Raw genomic sequence first — 18365 nt, 5'->3', positions numbered from 1 at the left:
TCAAATTTTAAGTTTTTGATTTGTTTAGGTTTCAAGATTATATCTAATTCAGTCAAACCAACTCAATCATAATATGCCTCTACTTTATCATATTCAAAATTATATCTTTTGATAAAACTTGAGTTAATCATATATATAACTTAATCATTAAAGCTCCCTTAATAAAATATAAAGTTGGAGATAATAAAATATAACGGAAGCGAAGCATCAAAACATATGTTATGCGTTGGTTCAACTTGTCCCTATCATGAAATTCAACTCGCAGTTTAAATCCCCAATCCCTGATTTTTCGTTCTTCATAAATCCCTCTTTCCTTCCACTCAATAATCGCATCGCATGTTGGTCTCATTTCTTTCCTAAATACAGGCGACACCATTTAGGAATAGCCACCACCCTCGGCCGCCGGAGACCACTTTGACCTCATCAACTCCGCCATACCGCCGGTCATCACAAGGATCGTTGACTTCTCCTGAGACGGCAACTTCAAGAAGAGGCGCGGTTTTCATTTTTTCTTCTCTCCGGTGCATCAAAGGGGTGGCGGGCATCAATCCTTTACCTTTCTTACGGTTTAGTGATTTAGTGAGATATGATTAGGAAGCACCAAACATTTGAAGAGATCAGGGACGACGATGAAGACACGAAATAATTCATTCTCTATACCTATTGCCTAATGCATCACTCCTCATCAGCCATTATCGCTTCGTAAACTTCTGCAAAAACTGCATCTTGTCTCTTATCTCTCGATTATCTGTGTGTTAATCTTGATCTTCTGCAAAATTCAATCAGGTAAACAGCCAATCACTTCACCTTCTTAAATCTTGGTTTCTTTCATTAATGATCCCGTGTATTTGTTATCATATTCGGTTGATTTTAGGTTGAGGTTACTCTAATTTCGTGGATATCTGAGCAATAACATCTTATTTTTAGATTCGCAAAGTTAGATTGTTTGTTTGGATTGTTGAGTACCTGAGTAGATGTCTTTCTCCTTCTTTTAGACCTTTCGTCTGTAAATTATGTGATCTTATTTGTAAATGGTATACTTTTGAGCTTGGGAGTTCGTTATAGCACTAAATAAGATTTGTCAGCATAGCTCAATAATGCTCTTTTATATAGTTAAAATGTTATAATTACCTTATTTGAAATTGAAACAAAACAATTGGTTATCAATTTTAAGGTTAACATTTCTAGACATTTTTTACTAGAAAAAGATAGTGTGTTGTAGACTGGTAGTTGTTGTTGGTTTTGTTTATTTTTAGCCTTTCTTCTCTTAAATTTGAAGGTTTTTAAAGTTTTTGTCTTTTGGGCCAAGAAGTATCAGCATTTATATTCTCAACATTTTGTTCTTTTATGATATTTTATATTCATACAGATCAACTCTTACAATGAAAAATGTTGGTGATGATGAGGCTGATGTGGAGAATGGAAAATTTGATAAAGAAAAAGAAAGAAGTCAAAAGAGTAGTAGAATAAAAGTCAACAATCAAGCCTTATTATCTGGATTTGCATATTGTCTTTCATCATGTAGCATGATACTTGTTAACAAATACGTCCTCTCCAGCTATGATTTCAATGCTGGAATATCCTTAATGCTCTACCAGGTTCAATATTATTACAATTTATTTACATCATTAGTCCTTCATCTTCTCTTATTTCTCTAACAAGTCCTTTTTGTTTTCATGTTCAGAACTTTGTATCTGTACTTATAGTCTCTAGTTTGAGCATACTTGGTGTAATATCAACAGAACCACTTACATGGAGATTGATAAAAATCTGGTTGCCTGTGAATTTTATATTCGTTGGGATGTTAGTCACAAGCATGTTTAGGTATCAAATTATATCATTTTTTTATTATCTTGATAATAATAATAATTCAAATGAATTATAATATTGTTTGCAGTTTAAGGTACATTAATGTTGCCATGGTTACTGTGTTGAAGAATTTCACCAATGTGATAACTGCAGTTGGTGAAATGTATTTGTTTAATAAGCACCATGACAATAGAGTCTGGGCTGCACTTTTCTTGATGGTATGTTTATTCCTCTAATTATTTTTATAATATTAAATTTTTAATCAAAATGATATATATATATTTTTTTGTGTGTGTGTGTAGATAATATCAGCAATATCTGGAGGGATAACGGATCTGGCTTTTAATGCTGTTGGGTACACATGGCAGATTATTAATTGTTTTCTGACAGCATCATATTCTGTAAGTGCACGCCAGATACAGATGCAGTACAACCTGTTGTGTCATGTCATGTGTAACAGAAAGATGATTTTTTTTATTTTTGTGTAGTTAACACTTCGGAGAGTGATGGATACAGCTAAGCAAGTGACAAAATCTGGACAGTTGAATGAGTTTTCAATGGTGTTACTCAACAACACACTGTCGTTGCCTTTAGGGCTTGTGCTTATTTTTGTATTCAATGAGGTGGATTATCTTTATACCACGTAAGTTTATTTTTATTACACCATGTATATTTTTAATCTTTTTTTTTTTTTTTTGGATTCGTAAATATTTTTTGGTAATTTGCAGACCCCTTTTGAGGATGCCGACATTCTGGGTGGTGATGACGTTTAGTGGATTTCTTGGGTTAGCTATTAGCTTCACTTCCATGTGGTTTCTTCACCAAACGGGGGCCACTACATACAGGTAATTGCAGTTTTTGTCCTATTGACATCAGTCCCAGTGCCTGTTGTGCCAGATGCAGTACAAACCTGTTGGGCATTACATGGTTTTAAGATGAAAAAATTATTTTAATTTTTTTTTGTTATTTGCAGTCTCGTAGGGTCACTAAATAAGATTCCGCTCTCGGTTGCTGGCATAGTTTTATTTCATGTCCCTACTAGCGTTGAGAATTCTGCCAGCATTTTATTCGGTTAGCCATTTTTTCCTTTTAAAATAAAATTCATATTATAACCAAATTTTTACATCAACTGTGGTGTTGGTGAATGGTAATATAGTATAACTAACACCAAATATGGTTGGTGGTGTTCTATTCATCAACACGAAATGTGGTGTTAAAGTTTCAGTAGTGAAAATTGGTTTTTTCAACTTTCAACTTTTTCATGTTTTGTTTATTATTTGTATGATAATAATCTATATTTAAAATTGTTACTTGTGATATTATATTATTAAATTCAATTTTTGTTTTGGTTTTAGGTTTGGTTGCAGGAGTGTTGTTTGCGAGAGCAAAGATTAAGGATAGAACTCAATCTTGAAAAACAAAGGGTTTAAAGTATACATTGGTTTGGAGAAATGGAAACAAATAGGGCTATTTAATTGTTTTAAGTGTGTGTCATTATTGTTTTTATTTAAGGGTGGATATGTTGTTGTAGGCATTTTTGTACTCTAAAACAATACTCAATACTGATGATGTTTGTGAAAAAACAAAAAGTTGCGGCTTTTTTTTTTTGTACAAATCTAGGGTGCTAAATATACGAAGCAAAATTGAATACTTATTTTAGCGTCTTCTATTATTAAAAGTACATAGTTGATCAACATTAAAGTAAATTCAACATCTTATGGCACATGAATTTCAAATTACATTCAACATCTTATGTGTAATCCTGAATGTCATGTGAATTTCAACATATGTCGTGAAATGGCAATTCCCATGAATTCCATGCTATTAGATGTGGATTTTCAAGTAATGCCGTGTGAATTTCTTGTTATAATCATGTTATAACATGTAAAATTCATAAAATATGACATGGATTTCATCTATTATGTGTAATTCCATATATTCAACTCTACGAATTTTCGAACTTAACTGTTGCGATTTGATAGTGTCACAAACATATATGTATGCAATTTGAGGGCATAAATTCACGGAATTTACACATGAAAACAACATAACAAAGAATATCTATACTTTAAAAGTTGTTAGAAAATGGTAAAGATTAGGGTCTATTTGGAACTACAGAGTTTCATGAAGACCTTCTATGAAAAAATAATCATAAGATTAGGACTTTATTTGTAGACACTGACATTTATGAAGGCCTTTTAAACAAAATGATAAGATCAGGGGGGTATATGTCAAACTCTTCTACCTCTTTTTCTTCTTCTGTACACGGCGTAGAGAGAGAGAGAGAGAGAGAGAGAGAGAGAGAATGGAAAGGTCATCGGAGGAAGTGACTCCGTCGGAAGCAGCCGTACTGATAACTCCTCGTACCGATCCCATTCGCGGGGACGATCGGAACGGTAACCGTAACCCTATCAGTACTGCTTCATCATTGCGAGCTGAGTGGCCGACGATCGACGGACCATTGGGGTTGTCGGAGCAAGATTCCGTTGGTTACGCTCGTAAGTTTTTCGGATTTGGATTCATTTTACTACCAATGCTATGGGCCGTTAATTGCTACTACTTCTGGCCGGTTCTTCGTAACTCTCGCTCTTTCCCCCGAATCCGCCCCTGTAAGTCGATTTCATTCTCAATTTGGGGGAAATCCTCGTATACTATAACCGCATTTTGATTTATTCTCGTTACAATAAATTGAATCTCGCTCCTCATTTTGATTTATCAACATCGTCTGCAATGGCACAAAATTGTCAGGCCAACTGTCTCTATTCCAGATTTACATTTTGAATTTGAAAAAGTATCTTAAGAAAAACTTCATCTGCAATTGGTTTTGCTACTGAATGCTAACTAGATTTGACATCAAAAACATCAAAATTCAGCTCTTTCTTTGGGACAGATGGAGCAATTTATCGGTTTTGTGCTTTTCTAGGGTAAAAAATGAAGTATATTTTCATGAATACATACCTCCATGTTTACTGGGAAATTGAATGGTTAGAAGATTTGAAGTTTATGTTAGAAAGTAAAAACTAGTTTTGTTGATTGTGTAGATGTGGTAGGATCAGCAATAGGAGTGACGATATTTACAGCCATGCTAGCTTCGTGGGCCCTCACCTTCACCATTGGAGGTGAACGTCTTTTCGGGCATACATGGGATGAACTGGTAATGTATAATGTTGCTGACAGATATGGTTTGACAGGTTGGATTTAGTGATTGGAATTGGAATTGTAAAGTCTGGAATGGGAATTGGAAAAACACTAGACTCATAACTCATGTTGTTTGAAACTCCAAGAGATATTCTGAATTCTGTATTATTCAACTTCAAGTAGTCTCAGAAGTCACTTAAATACATATAGCTTGAATTTTTTAGTCATGTCATCAACATATTTGGTTAATACTTAATACAATACAACTAAATCATTTATAAAGTGTATTATACTATTATTCACTTGCAAGGTATTTAGTATTGCTATATTTAACCGAAAAGTTGATGACTGGTTATTTTTTTTTATCAAAACGTAATCAATAAATATGTAAAAAAACTAAAACCTAAGCAAGAGAAATGAAAGTATATGTTAAATAATTTGTGACTTCATCCCTAAGAGCATGTCCAATGATCCTAAAGCCTAACGATTTGATTTTTGATTTTTGAGTGGATTCGTATTATAACAACTAACTGTCACATCTATTGAGTAACACTATTCATATCTGCGAATACCTTGCTAATGGTCGTTATATTTCCCTCTTATTTATCAGGAAATCTAATTTTTTAAAAGGCGATATACACACACTCATAAGTTACTCTCTAACTACTTTTTAACCGGCTAATGGTAAGTTCATTGAGAATGATTTTCCTATTCTCAATCTTTTTTATTTTCTCAATGAACTTATCTCCCTCTCTCTCTCTCTCTCTCTCTCTCTATATATATATATATATATATATATATATATATATATATATATATATATTAACTACTATTATTTTGGAGTTATATAACTTTTAAAACCTATATAACATATTTCTAACACGATACCTACTAAAGAATCTTTATAATAAAGAACAAGGTCAAAACTCATATAAAATAACAATTTTGAAACTCATAATAGAAGAATATGTTTGAAACTTATTTATATTTTGTTCTGAAACTGTTAAACTATTATTTTGCGGATACAAATGATATATAGGAGTTAAAAATACCGTATAACACATTTTGGGGAAACCATACAAACAAAAAAAAAGTGTAACAAAGAACTTGTACAAATTTCACACAACACAAGTGTAAAAACTCATAGGAATCGGATCGATACTCATGAAAGTATATTTTTTTCAGCAATTTTGAAATATATCTTCGAAAATCAGTCTTGCCGAATGACCGTTTAAAAAATGTTATGGTTTGGACTTGTTACTTTTTTGTTAGATGGTGTGCTCATATAATAGTTTCAAAGTTCCAAGCTGTTCGTGTTTAAATTTTTATCAAACCAAGATGAAAGAGAGATATCTAAGTAATGATGAGTTAAGGTGTTTGCATTTTGCTTACGTCATCCTAAGACAACCAAAGATCCTACTCAAGGTATCCATGCCAGGCCAGCTACCGAAAGTCCCTGAAAAAAGATATAATTCCACAACATTCTTTACCATCACCAACCCAGTAGAGTTGAAGTTGATGATGAGTTTCCAATTTGACGTTGTTCGTTCAACATGGTGCAATGAGGCTATCATAAAAATATATGGGATAACCATGGACAATGAAGCCCTTGACAACTTCCAAATATCCTTTTGTTAACTAAGTTGGTGTTTGTTTTTTCTGATGTAAAATGTTTGTAGTCTGCGGATCACATCTGTAGACCTCTGCAATAGAAGAGGTGGACCAAACGTCTGCAGTCTGAAAAAAGAAGAATGTTTGTTTTTTTTAACATCTGCAGGGTATTAAAATAAACTAAAATCTAAATAAACTGATTTTTTTAAACTACAAAGTGATTTTTTAGTATATTTATGACTTTGTTATAAATAATTAACAAATTTAACTCAATTTTTATGTATTATTGTACAAAAAGTGAAACTAAAAATGGTATAAAGTAACGTATATATTTAATAAAAACCAACAATTTTGGTCGTAAAGTTATGCCTAAACATTGTAATTAGAAATCAAAGAATTTGATATATAAATGAATGGAAATAGACTTCGATTTTTTCAATTAAATCGATTAAAAACGTCTCATAGATATTTTTTTAAGAAATTAACGATGTTTTATTAAATAATGTTTTATAAAATTTTAATATATATATATATATATATATATATATATATATATATATATATATATATATATATATAAACAACTTCAACGACCATTATTATAATAAAATTTTATTTATAAATTTGTCAAAAATATCATGCCTGTGTCGTCGAACTTTTTTTTTTAAATTATTGTAACTGTTTTTTTCTTCAAATTGTTTATCTCCAATAAAGTTGGAATAAATATAAATTCAAAAAAACTAAAAAAATAATAATAAAGTATATGTGTTTTTTTAGGTTAGAAGATATCTAAATATGTTAGAAGACTCAGGTCCACATCTGCGTCAAGAAGATGGCGTGCAAACATTTTTAGATCTGCAGACTTCAAAAAAACAAACAGTCTGCAAAAGCTGATGTTTGCGCGCGGTCTGCGCCATGCAGACAGAAGAGGTTAGAAAGATCTGCGGACAAAAACAAACACCACATAAATCTCATTTGTTCCAATCATCCAAAGACAAGTATCCAACTCTGGATTTGACATGTGACATCCATAATTTCATGGCCCGAAAAAAAAACTTTTTCTTTATGATTACTTAAAGCAAAGTATTTTTTAAAAGAATATATTGGTGCGAAATTCGTCCCAAACCATATTTTTTTATTGTAAAATGAAATCCAAAACATTTTCCAAGAAACGTCTTTTCATTAATATTAAAAACTTTGGATGGCAACACTGATATAGAAACATAAGCATAAACGAGTCGTTACAGGTTTTAGAACTGTTTATTATACTAATGATTATAAACTAGTGTTGCAAAAATCGGCCTTGGTGGCTGATTAATCGACGATTAATTGTTTGGCAACCTTTAACCGATTACGATTAGGGTGTTTGGCTGAAATTGATCAAAATCGGTCAAACACGGGCTAGGCTGCCCTTTGCGGTCATAGGCGGGAAATATTTAAAAAATCAAAATTGTTAATTTTCAAATATTACACCAAAATTTTTAATTTTCAAATTTGTAAGCTTTACAATTTTAAGATATTATACTAAAATTTTCAAATTTTCAAATTTTCAAAATTTTAAATTTTGAAATACTTATATTTTTTAGATATATTAATTTTTAAATAATTTTATTAAGAATTTAGGGTCCCCGATTAATCCCCGCCGAGTCCGATTAATCGCTTAATGTCAGTCGACCGCCGAGTTACCGCCGAACGATTTTCACAACCTTGCTATAAACTACTTAAATCTCTCAATAGATATAAATATCATTATCTATGTGCCTTCGTACCACTACCTGTGATACAAAGAAACTAAGTGAGTCAGATTTGGAAGCATGGTGAGCACATAAGGTTTTCAACCCACAATAATACAATTAAAATCTTATATATATATATATATATATATATATATATATATATATATATATATGCTTAGGTTATTTTGTTTCTACTAATTATTGTGTGTCAGAATGCACAGATCTAGACCATCGGATAAAATAGAATCAAAGTTATGATCTGAGAGTCTATGATATTACAATAGGGTAACATACACCATATAATCACATGATTTTCAGCATAAGGGTATTTTGGTCAATTTACCTATATTAAAAAAGGAAATTTCCGGAATTTAAGTGTAACGACCCGTCTCTGGTATGTTGCTTCCATGATATTTATTTTGAAGTTTTCAAGAGGGACTCGGCGAGTCTATAGCCCGACTCGTCGAGTAGGGACGGGATTTCGAGCACGTGTAAGTCAGCGACTCGGCGAGTCCATATTCGGGACTCGGCGAGTCCGCCTGCCAGGAAGAAACCCTAAATCCCCGGATTTGCTCACTATTTAAGCAATGTTATGTGCCCCTAAACTCGCCTCCTTCACCCTCAGAGAGCTTGCGAGAAACCCTAAACCATCCCTTATATGATCTAAGTGTTTTTGTGTGGATTCTTGAAGGATTGAAGAAGAAAAAGAAGAAAGGACCAAAAAGAGGAAGTGTAGAGCAAAGATCCAAGGCCAAAGTCAGAGTTCATTGAGGTATGTATCGGAATTATCCTGTTTTGTGCTTAAAACCTCCATTAGAACACCTCTAAGGCTAGTTTAATGTATTTTTCAAGCTTTATAATTGTATGGATGCCTTGTTGGGTCGAGATATCCCTAGATCTGTTCATTTAGGAGTGTTATAGCCCTGATCTAGTGCCTTTTCGAAGTTTCCTTGCTTGAGAACCCTAGATCTAGCCTTTATTGTGCTTTTTGAGCCTTTTAATCTTCATGGGTGCATATGGGCACGTAAAGATAGAATCTTTACGTGTTAATCGAGCTAAGGGAACCCAGATCTATAAGTTTTATGCGCTGGATTCAAGCAGAATCGAGTTTAGAGTAGCTGTATGCATGCGACTCGGCGAGTCGAGTCGCGAGTCCCCGATTTTTCCCCTTTTGAGTGATGCCGAATGGGGACCAGTGAGTATTAGAGTGGACTCAGTGAGTTGGAGGTCAGACTCAGTAATGGAGGGACTCGACGAGTTGTTCATACAACTCGGCGAGTCCAAGGCAATCTTCTTAGCTCAAGAACAACTCGTCGAGTTGTTCATACGACTCGGCGAGTCGGATGCAGATAGCCTGAGTTTTAGAATCGAAAAGGAACTCGTCGAGTTGATGCCATACTCGACGAGTAGCAGCGAGTAGGGTTGAGAAGTGAGAATAGGGACTTGGCGAGTTGGCGGCCCAACTCGGCGAGTCAGGTCAACTGTAGGTTGACTTTAACCGGAAGAGTTGACTTTGACCAGGGGTAAAAGAGTCATTTTACCCCAATACATTGATTAGTATTTGATTGAGTGTGTTTATGGAATTGTAGCCGGGGAGATACCGGAGCAGCAACAGATAGCTTCCAGAGCCATACACTCAACAGCCAGTTCACGAGGTGAGTTTCCTTCCAGTAGGAACGGGTCTACAACCACAATGCCGGCCCGTTTAGTTAGCAGTAGTTCCGGACTTCGGTCCGATGCAGTAGTTAGAGTGCTTGATGTCTTTGTGATTCAAGCATGTTTTGTGTTATGTGTTCCGGACTTCAGTCCGATGCAATATATGTGTTATGTTAGCAAATACGTGTTTATGTTATGCTATGTTCAGACAGTTCCGGATTTCGGTCCGATGCAGCTAGTTCCGGACTCCGGTCCGATGCAGGGGACAAGGTCCCAGTCAGTTCCGGACTTCGGTCCGATGCAGCTAGTTCCGGACTTCGGTCCGATGCAGTCAGTTATGGACTTCGGTCCGATGCAGCTAGTTCCGGACTTCGGTCTGATGCAGTGGGCAAGGCCTAGTATGTGCTTTATTTGTTGTTGTGTGGTATGTGGTAGTTTGGGGGAGCTCACTAAGCTTCGTGCTTACGGTTTCAGTTTTGGTTTCAGGTACTTCCGCAAGTAAAGGGAAGAGCTCGAGATGATGACATCGCACACACCACCGCTTCAGTTTTTGTCCTGGGAGTTGATTCAGTTTCTTAGATATGTTTTGATACAGTTGTGTCACAGTTTCTCTCACAGTATTTTAGTATGGTTTTGAGATACGCAACGTATGGTTTTATTATGTGATACTCAGTTCTATGATTTTTTGTTATATTAAAAATGAAATTTTTGGGTCGTATTTTTGGGATGTTTCATTAAGGGATAATTAATTCCTTTATTTTTAAAAATCTGAATATCTTAAATTAATTCAAATTTAAAAATATGATTTTATTCTGTCAGAATGATAGAATGCCAACCATAAACTAATAAATATATTTTTGGTTTTATTCTTGCATAATACAATTTCAATGCAGTTATATTTGATAATTGACCTGATTTAAGAATAAGATATTATTCATATACATCCAACTTGGGTCTATGATTTTATTCTTAATGTACATCTAAAATTAAATACAAATTTATACATATTCTTACAAACTAATATTCTTATACATTTTAATATAGTTATACATATTCTAACAGAATATCATAAAAAATGAATAAAATTCTTAAACAATAGCATTCTTGAATATACAATTATTGAATAAATACACTTGATCCTCTTCAATCGTTCATATAATCAACTTGATCTTCACATATATACTTGTTGTTGAACTCGATTCTAAATATTTCTCTTGTACGATCAATATTGAATTCCTTCTCCATGCAATTCTGAAAGAATAAGATACATTAGTCGTTAGTATTACCAGTTAAACAAATATACTTGTTGTTAACAAACATTCTCAAAGACATTCTAACAGAATGTATTTATATAAATAAATTCTAACAGAATACATTACATAATGCACTTAAATCATAGTCTTTTCTTCTATATGCATAAACATTCTAAAGCATATATAAATATATTCTGTCAGAATTACTAGTAACACATGTTTTATGTAATATTTATATTCTCATAGAATGAACATGTGTCTGACTTCTGATATGAAAAAAAAATTAAAGAATAAATTTCAAGTTCATTCTTAGAGAACAATCATTGTAAAAGAATAAAATTAAAGCTTCCCTGTCTTTTTTTGGTTGTCTAGGTCTGATCAATTTGCAGGATTACATGTGAAGAATATTTAACTTCTTCATTTTGAAAGAATAGTAGCCTTTCTCAAACTAAAGCCTTCTTTATTCTAAAAGAATATTGCAAATTCTTACGAAAATGACATTCTATAAGAATAGCATCGGTAAGAATGATTGAAATTACAAAAAAAAGCAATAAGTTAGTTTCACATAGAATACCTACAAAAAAGCAATAAAACCTATTATACAAATATCACGTGGAAATAATTGAAATTACAATGTCTTTCACAATTGAGTGATAAGATAAAAAGTTGTAACTCCACCATCAAGTTATTTATTTTCTAGAAATTGATCATCATTGACTTGTAAAAAATGTAACAGTGGCCATGTTTTGATTGTTCATTGCATTAGTGTTGAACATACACACGAATTTACATAACATTTTGATTAAACTTAATGTCAAAAATAGGAATTAGTAAGAAATAATAACCCCAGGTCCTTTTTTCATCGATTTGACTATGTAGAAACAAAGCATATTTAATCTAAGTCTAGTCTAGTATTAAAAGTTCTATTGATTCTAAGTATATAAATATTAATATAAAGAGTCTGGTGGGGTTGTTTGTGATATATTCAAGAATTCACTCCTAAACATAAGAACCCATATTCCACCTCCTAAACATAAGAACTCATATTCAGCATACAAAACTAATAAAGTCATTAAATCCAATAGCTTTCGTTCTATTTTCCCCAACCATACAATTGTGTTCAATACCACAAAAGAATTTAAATGCAAATACAATATGCAATCAAGAAAGCCATAAAGTACGTACATTGTACCCCATAATGTATAGATCTGTAGAAAAGGCCAAAAAGGGCTTAAGAAATAAATCAAGAACGGGTTTAGAACTAAAAAAAGAAAAAACTATGCTTAGTTCATACATAATCAGAAATTCCAAAAAGAGTTTAAGCAATAAATTCATTAAATATATAAAATTAAAACCTTTATGAATGATGATTCGATGAACGACGTACGAGAACAGAGGTCATTAAAATTCTTGAGAATACACCCAAATTATAGAAAAACTGGTGAATAATCCAAGATAGGTTACCTGTAAACTAATGAATCTTTCAGTTTCTTGATTCTAGTTTTGAATATGAGCCGCAACAGATTGAGAATGCATCGATACCGCTTTATGAAACCCGGATTCAAAAAACGAATCTTGATTCTTTGTTTGTGGTTGGTATGACTACTGATATTGTTGATATTGTTGTTGATGAAAATTGAACAGATAAAAATCATTGAGACCACACACGTAGAAGAAGAAGCAGAAGCGGAACGATGGTGATTTCAATTTAGGGCTAATGTTTTAAATTTATCTTTGCTTCTTGCGTGATATAAAGAATTGTTGTTGATCTACCATAATTAACTATGCAAAGATTACTATAATACCCTTAAATGATTTATTTTTTTCCTAAATTCCTATTGGTGCATTCATGCACACAATAGTTGCTAGAAACATTTGAACCTAGCTCTCTCTCTCTCTCTCTCTATATATATATATATATATATATATATATATATATATATATATATATCACACCAAACAATTAAGGGACATATCCTAAAGGATCACTATAAGCAACGAGTATAAGGCAACCATGAGGGGGATAGAGTACATCGAATGAACGCATAGTTCATTAGCACCTACAATTTGCGAGTTTGCCAGTGTTCCATTGGACTGTCTAGAATAGTTTGTTGTCGTCATCTATACTCTACTAGATGACTTGTTCATCAATACAATAGTACTATAATGGTCATGACCTCACACCATTATTTTATCTTTCACGACCTTTCTCTACCTAATACTACGTATGATTTAAGTATGATATTTAAAGTGGATCAATACTGTATCAACATATGATTCAGGTGCACATAAAATCAGTCAAGTTATTTTATATAGCACATATATGATAATAAACACACGTATCAATTAAGCAATAAATACTTTGTATCTATGTGTAAGATGAAAATAACTATGCACTCACTTGTTAAAGGTGGATGATTGGTGGTTTGGTTAGCGCTTCCCCTAATAGCTTTGCTTTTCCTTTCAAAAGACTTGGATATAAATATCACTCAGTCTTTGTCTTTGTTTTATATTTTTTTTCGAAACTATAATAACAATAATTTAGATTCCTCAATAATCTCAATGAATACTTCAAGTTCTAGTTGATAAGGAATGACCAGGTAAGATTATATTGAAGGTAGGATCCGTTTGGTATACATAGTATATTATTTGGAAAATTTACTTTAAACACCTCACTACATCTAACCTAGACATCACTCCGGTAAGTAGATCAATCAGTATTATGATTGGAATCACTGATAAATCTTATTTATAGGTTCATAATAACAACTATGAATTTTGGCAAAAGTTCGAAAATTTATGAGTAGAACTCCGACTCTGAAAACTTCTTTTTGTCGGGCTCACTAATGCTTCAAAGCCTTGCTAAAGTAGCTAGGATCTCAAGATTATCAGGGCTCGAGGTGCGGGAAGGTTTCCAAAGGATTTGGGGTGAAATGAGTGAGAAATAAGCAAGAAATCGACACTATTTATAGGTTGCGAAGGAGGGCACACCACGTCGTGGCGTCGTCTCCGTCCATTTGAGGTGCCACATGTCAGGCTAAGCTCGTGCCATGTGTCAGGCTTAGATCGTGCCACGTCACCATTATCGGGTAAAAATTCATGATTTTCGAAAAACCACAACTCTTGCATACGAACTCTATTTTCAACCTTCTTATATCCCCGATTCCGTTTGACGAGTACTACAACTTTTCTTTAGATCCCAATAGCCAATAAGCATTCTATTTTTAATTTATAGTCTATGAGGGTTACACAATAATAGACTTTGCAAAATTCATAATTTCTTCATACGAACTCCATTCTTGACGTTTTATATATCGACAAATTCGTATTTGTGAGAACTTCGACTCTCCTTTATATTGTTTTGGCTAAAAAGAAAACGATCTCCATTTCATTTTTTTACACACATTGTTATGTAATTTTTTGATTCATAATGTATATTTCTTATAGAAAATGGATATAAATTGAAATGTGGGCTTTATAAAGGAGTGCTTTACTAAATGGACAATTAGTTTCTGTTTTATATGTTAAATAACTATTATAAATAACAAACAAACAAAGTTCATTTTAACAATTTATATGCAAATAATATTGAATAAAATTACTATTTAATAAATATTTAAACAAAATCTGCGAGTGAAAACATTTTCTGAATTTCAACGTTGGCCAAATAAACTTTAGTTAAAAAGATTCCACTGTCACTTTCTATTTGACCTTTTATTTCAGACATCGTTATCCAAATAGACACACCAAAATCTACATAAATAGAAATTATCAATATCTCCAAACAGATGTAATAAACAAATAAGATATCATCATATCGTAAGTCACATGCCAATTGCTACCTAAATCCAAATTGAAATGTGTGACTTTTTCTTTATCTTTCAAACTTTTCAAATTAAAAGTTAATTTTTAGCCATCGACTAGTATATATCAGCTTATGTATATCATTGTAACGTATTAGGCCCATGTAGTAGCTTTTATGTATAAATATATCCAGCCATGTAATTATACTTGTTGTGTATTTATACTCCTTAATGAGAATTGACAACATTACGAGAAAATACACTTTGTAATTGGCATAAGAGTTGTAATATATTTTCCCAATTCTCTTTTCTCTTTCACTCTCCAATTAAGATCCTCTCCCTCTCCCTTCCCATTCACGACGCCAAACTCTAGCAAAACCATAGCCACCGTGTTTTGCTTCCATGACTGCTATCAGTGAGGTTTTAGAAAACACGAATTGTTATGGACCTAGATGAAGTAAACTATAACGTTTGACATGAACATGAACTATTTGAGATTAACTCTCTCACCTATGAGACCAAACTGTATACAAAACACGAATCATGAGTCCGTGGTATACGTGGCCACGGAAAACCACCGTGCACACCACCCCGAGGTTCCGTGGTTCTCCGTATTTGATTCTTCGTGGCCGTTCATGGTGTATACAACGGAGAGCAACGGCCAATGAAATTGAATTGCGATTTAATGCTTCTAACGGCCAGTTTAGGGCTTCCTTTTTTTTTACCTAAATAAAAAATCATTATAAACCTAATATATAAATACCACAATACACCTTCTTCTATCTCACACAATTCTTTTCTCACAATCGCACATTTGTGTTTCTTGATCTTTTAAAAACCCTGACTCCCAAAATGCAGAATTGGACGGAAGAGGAAGAAGAGAAGTTTGCAGTAGCATGAATGTCAGTTTCGGAAGACATAAGTAGTGGTGTGTCTAGAGATTTTTGGGGAAGAGTTCGAAACGTTTTCCACGATTTAATGGGTGGTCCAAGTTGTAATCTTGATGAAATATGTTCCAAGTATCGCTATATGAGGGTAAAATGTCGCAAGTTCGCCGAAATTTATAACTCTGTTATAAACAACGGATACGAAGGCGATATCGATCTAGTTGTTGTAGCCATGCATCAATATGAAGACATAAATCACAGACAGTTTACACACCTCAAAGCTTGGCTAAAATTTAAGGATTCTCCAAAATTGATTGCTATGGATTGCCGGTGGTAACCTTGGATTACTAGAGAGAGAGAGAGAGAGAGAGAGAGAGGTGGGTTTTTTGGACTTTCCAAGGCAGATCCAATAGATAGTGGTGATGATCTAGTAATGGTGGTGGTGGTGTCCGACAGGCGGCAGTGGTCTGACAAGTGGTGGTGGTCGGCAACAATGAAGAAAGTGTGAGATGGAGAGAGATGTTAATCGAAAATAGGGAAAAGAGAAAGAAGGTGAGAAATAGAGAAAGGAGGTGGGGTGTGATATTCCTTTTTCATTTTCTTAATTAAAATAGTAAGAAAATTATTAAAAGAAACTAAAAAAGTATTAGTGAAGAGCATATTCGTCATTTCAAGTAGGATATGGACCAAAATCATAAAAAATGCAAACCATAGGGACCAAAACCACGCAAGGTAGCCAAAATTGGACCACCGATGCACCACCAAACTTTTTTGGACTAAAGTCATATATTTTTGAAAACCACAAGGACCATTTTTACAATTTTGTCTATCTTTTCAAACCAATTTAAATATGGAATAGACAAAATTGCATAAATGGTCCATGTGGTTGGCAAATTTATGCGATGTTGGTCCAAAACGAAACCTTGGTGCACCACTGGTCCAAAATTGGATCTTTCTATTGTTATTGGTCCCTCACACTAATTTCCGTCCATATGTTCCGTTACATGCAATATAGACGAGGGTATTTTCATCTTTCTACCTCTATGTCATCGATTACCGCCATATTGAAGGATATACTTAGTTAGAGTTAACGAACCTTCACTCTCTACCCACTAAACCCACTTTCTTGATCAAAAAACCCTAATCGTTCCTTAAACTCGTGCATTTGATCATCAACTTCAATCGTAAGTTCGAATCCACGAGTATGCTCCAAATATGGAAAATCAGGCCAAGAAATCACTGTTTTGATGCAATCCGGATTTATGGTAACGTACTCTGTTTCTTATATATTTATTTGAAACAATAAAAAGCTTTTACAATCAATATAAAGTAATGTTTTTTTTGGTTTGGTTCATGATTTGTTATAGAAGGATATCCCACGATGTTCACTATTAAGCTCCATCATGGAGGGAGGTTCATAAAATTCCCAGGGATAAGCTACATTGAAGGAAAATTATACCATGTGCACCTTGTAGACATGGATGAGTTCTCCGTGCATGAGTTGGACGAGGTGATGCTAAAGCTTGGTTATGAGGTACCACCAGTCATTTACTACCACTATCAACTCCCAAATGAAGATTTGGAGTTTGGTCTTCGAGCTCTAGGTAATGATTTTGATGTACTTAGTCTTGCACACTACATTGGACATCATAAGATCATCAAGGTATACACTGAACATAATGAAACTAATTTACTTACATACTTTATGTCTCCAAGAGTTAAACCTAGGGTCATAATTTAGGAAATAGCAGATGATGTGCCCTTACCAAAATCAAATTCAACAGTGGTTAATTTGCATCCAATAAACCAAAACCAGGAAGAGGTCCCAAATCTTGAATTGTATTTAGTAAGGCATGAAACACCATAATACAATAAGAATAGGAGATTGCAGTTAGTTGAAGGGAGTCAATCATGTAGTAAGAAATTGTGTTTCAACTTGGAACACACTACAACTGTTGGTGATCAAGATCCACATGTTGAAATTGGTAATGAAGGTGCAACTATTGGTGATCAAGATACAAAAGTTCATGATCAAGGTGCAACTATTGGTGATCAAGATACATAAGTTCATGATCAAGGTGCAACTCTTGGTGATCAAGAAGTAAATACAAAAGTGTATGATACCTTTTATGACCAACCATTTCAATTTGAAGACTTTGATCCTTTCTTTAAGCAATATACTTTTAATGAATGTAATGATCAGAGTATGGGAGTTGGTGCGGGACTTGATGAAGTTCAATTTAAATGTGAGGGAGTTTATGAAGGACTTGGTGAAGGGGGTAGTGAAGGGAGTGGGGAAGATAGTGACTTTCTTGAAGATGAAGAAAATTATGTAAGTGATGTTGAGGTGGACATGAGTGATTTCTATATGAATGTTGATCTGGATGTTGAGTATGTTGACAGAGGAAAAGGTGTTGAGGGTATTAATAAAGATGTTGATATTAAATATGTTGAAGTAATTGATAATGATGA

General features: G+C 33.5%; 2 protein-coding genes across 2 annotated transcripts; both read left to right on the top strand.

Moving 5' to 3' along the window:
• The first annotated feature begins 262 nt into the window (after positions 1–262).
• On the top strand, positions 263–3463 carry GONST1 (golgi nucleotide sugar transporter 1). Its single transcript, XM_079018898.1, has 9 exons — positions 263–786; positions 1370–1598; positions 1685–1824; positions 1898–2027; positions 2112–2210; positions 2298–2452; positions 2538–2654; positions 2783–2880; positions 3165–3463. The coding sequence occupies exons 2-9, from the start codon at positions 1383–1385 to the stop codon at positions 3221–3223; spliced, it is 1014 nt and encodes a 337-aa protein (XP_078875024.1). The 5' UTR covers positions 263–786; positions 1370–1382; the 3' UTR covers positions 3224–3463.
• Positions 3464–4060: 597 nt separating this feature from the next.
• LOC145072475 (gamma-secretase subunit) lies at positions 4061–5152 on the top strand. The gene is made up of 2 exons (XM_079018899.1): positions 4061–4418; positions 4851–5152. The coding sequence occupies exons 1-2, from the start codon at positions 4115–4117 to the stop codon at positions 5009–5011; spliced, it is 465 nt and encodes a 154-aa protein (XP_078875025.1). The 5' UTR covers positions 4061–4114; the 3' UTR covers positions 5012–5152.
• The last annotated feature ends 13213 nt before the right edge of the window (positions 5153–18365 follow it).

The sequence above is a fragment of the Lactuca serriola genome, chromosome 9 (assembly GCF_051521515.1).
Source record: "Lactuca serriola cultivar US96UC23 chromosome 9, Lser_US96UC23_V15, whole genome shotgun sequence".
Classification (NCBI taxonomy): Eukaryota; Viridiplantae; Streptophyta; class Magnoliopsida; order Asterales; family Asteraceae; genus Lactuca; species Lactuca serriola.
This window is presented reverse-complemented; position numbering and strand designations above follow the sequence as displayed.

Bases quoted from the DNA above. Each gene is read 5' to 3' on its own strand.
- LOC145072475 (XM_079018899.1), top strand. From the start codon at position 4,115: ATGGAAAGGTCATCGGAGGAAGTGACTCCGTCGGAAGCAGCCGTACTG. The intron at 4,419-4,850 runs GTAAGTCGATTT...TTGATTGTGTAG, and splicing joins TTTCCCCCGAATCCGCCCCT to ATGTGGTAGGATCAGCAATA.
- GONST1 (XM_079018898.1), top strand. From the start codon at position 1,383: ATGAAAAATGTTGGTGATGATGAGGCTGATGTGGAGAATGGAAAATTT. The intron at 1,599-1,684 runs GTTCAATATTAT...TTTCATGTTCAG, and splicing joins TATCCTTAATGCTCTACCAG to AACTTTGTATCTGTACTTAT. The intron at 2,028-2,111 runs GTATGTTTATTC...GTGTGTGTGTAG, and splicing joins GGGCTGCACTTTTCTTGATG to ATAATATCAGCAATATCTGG.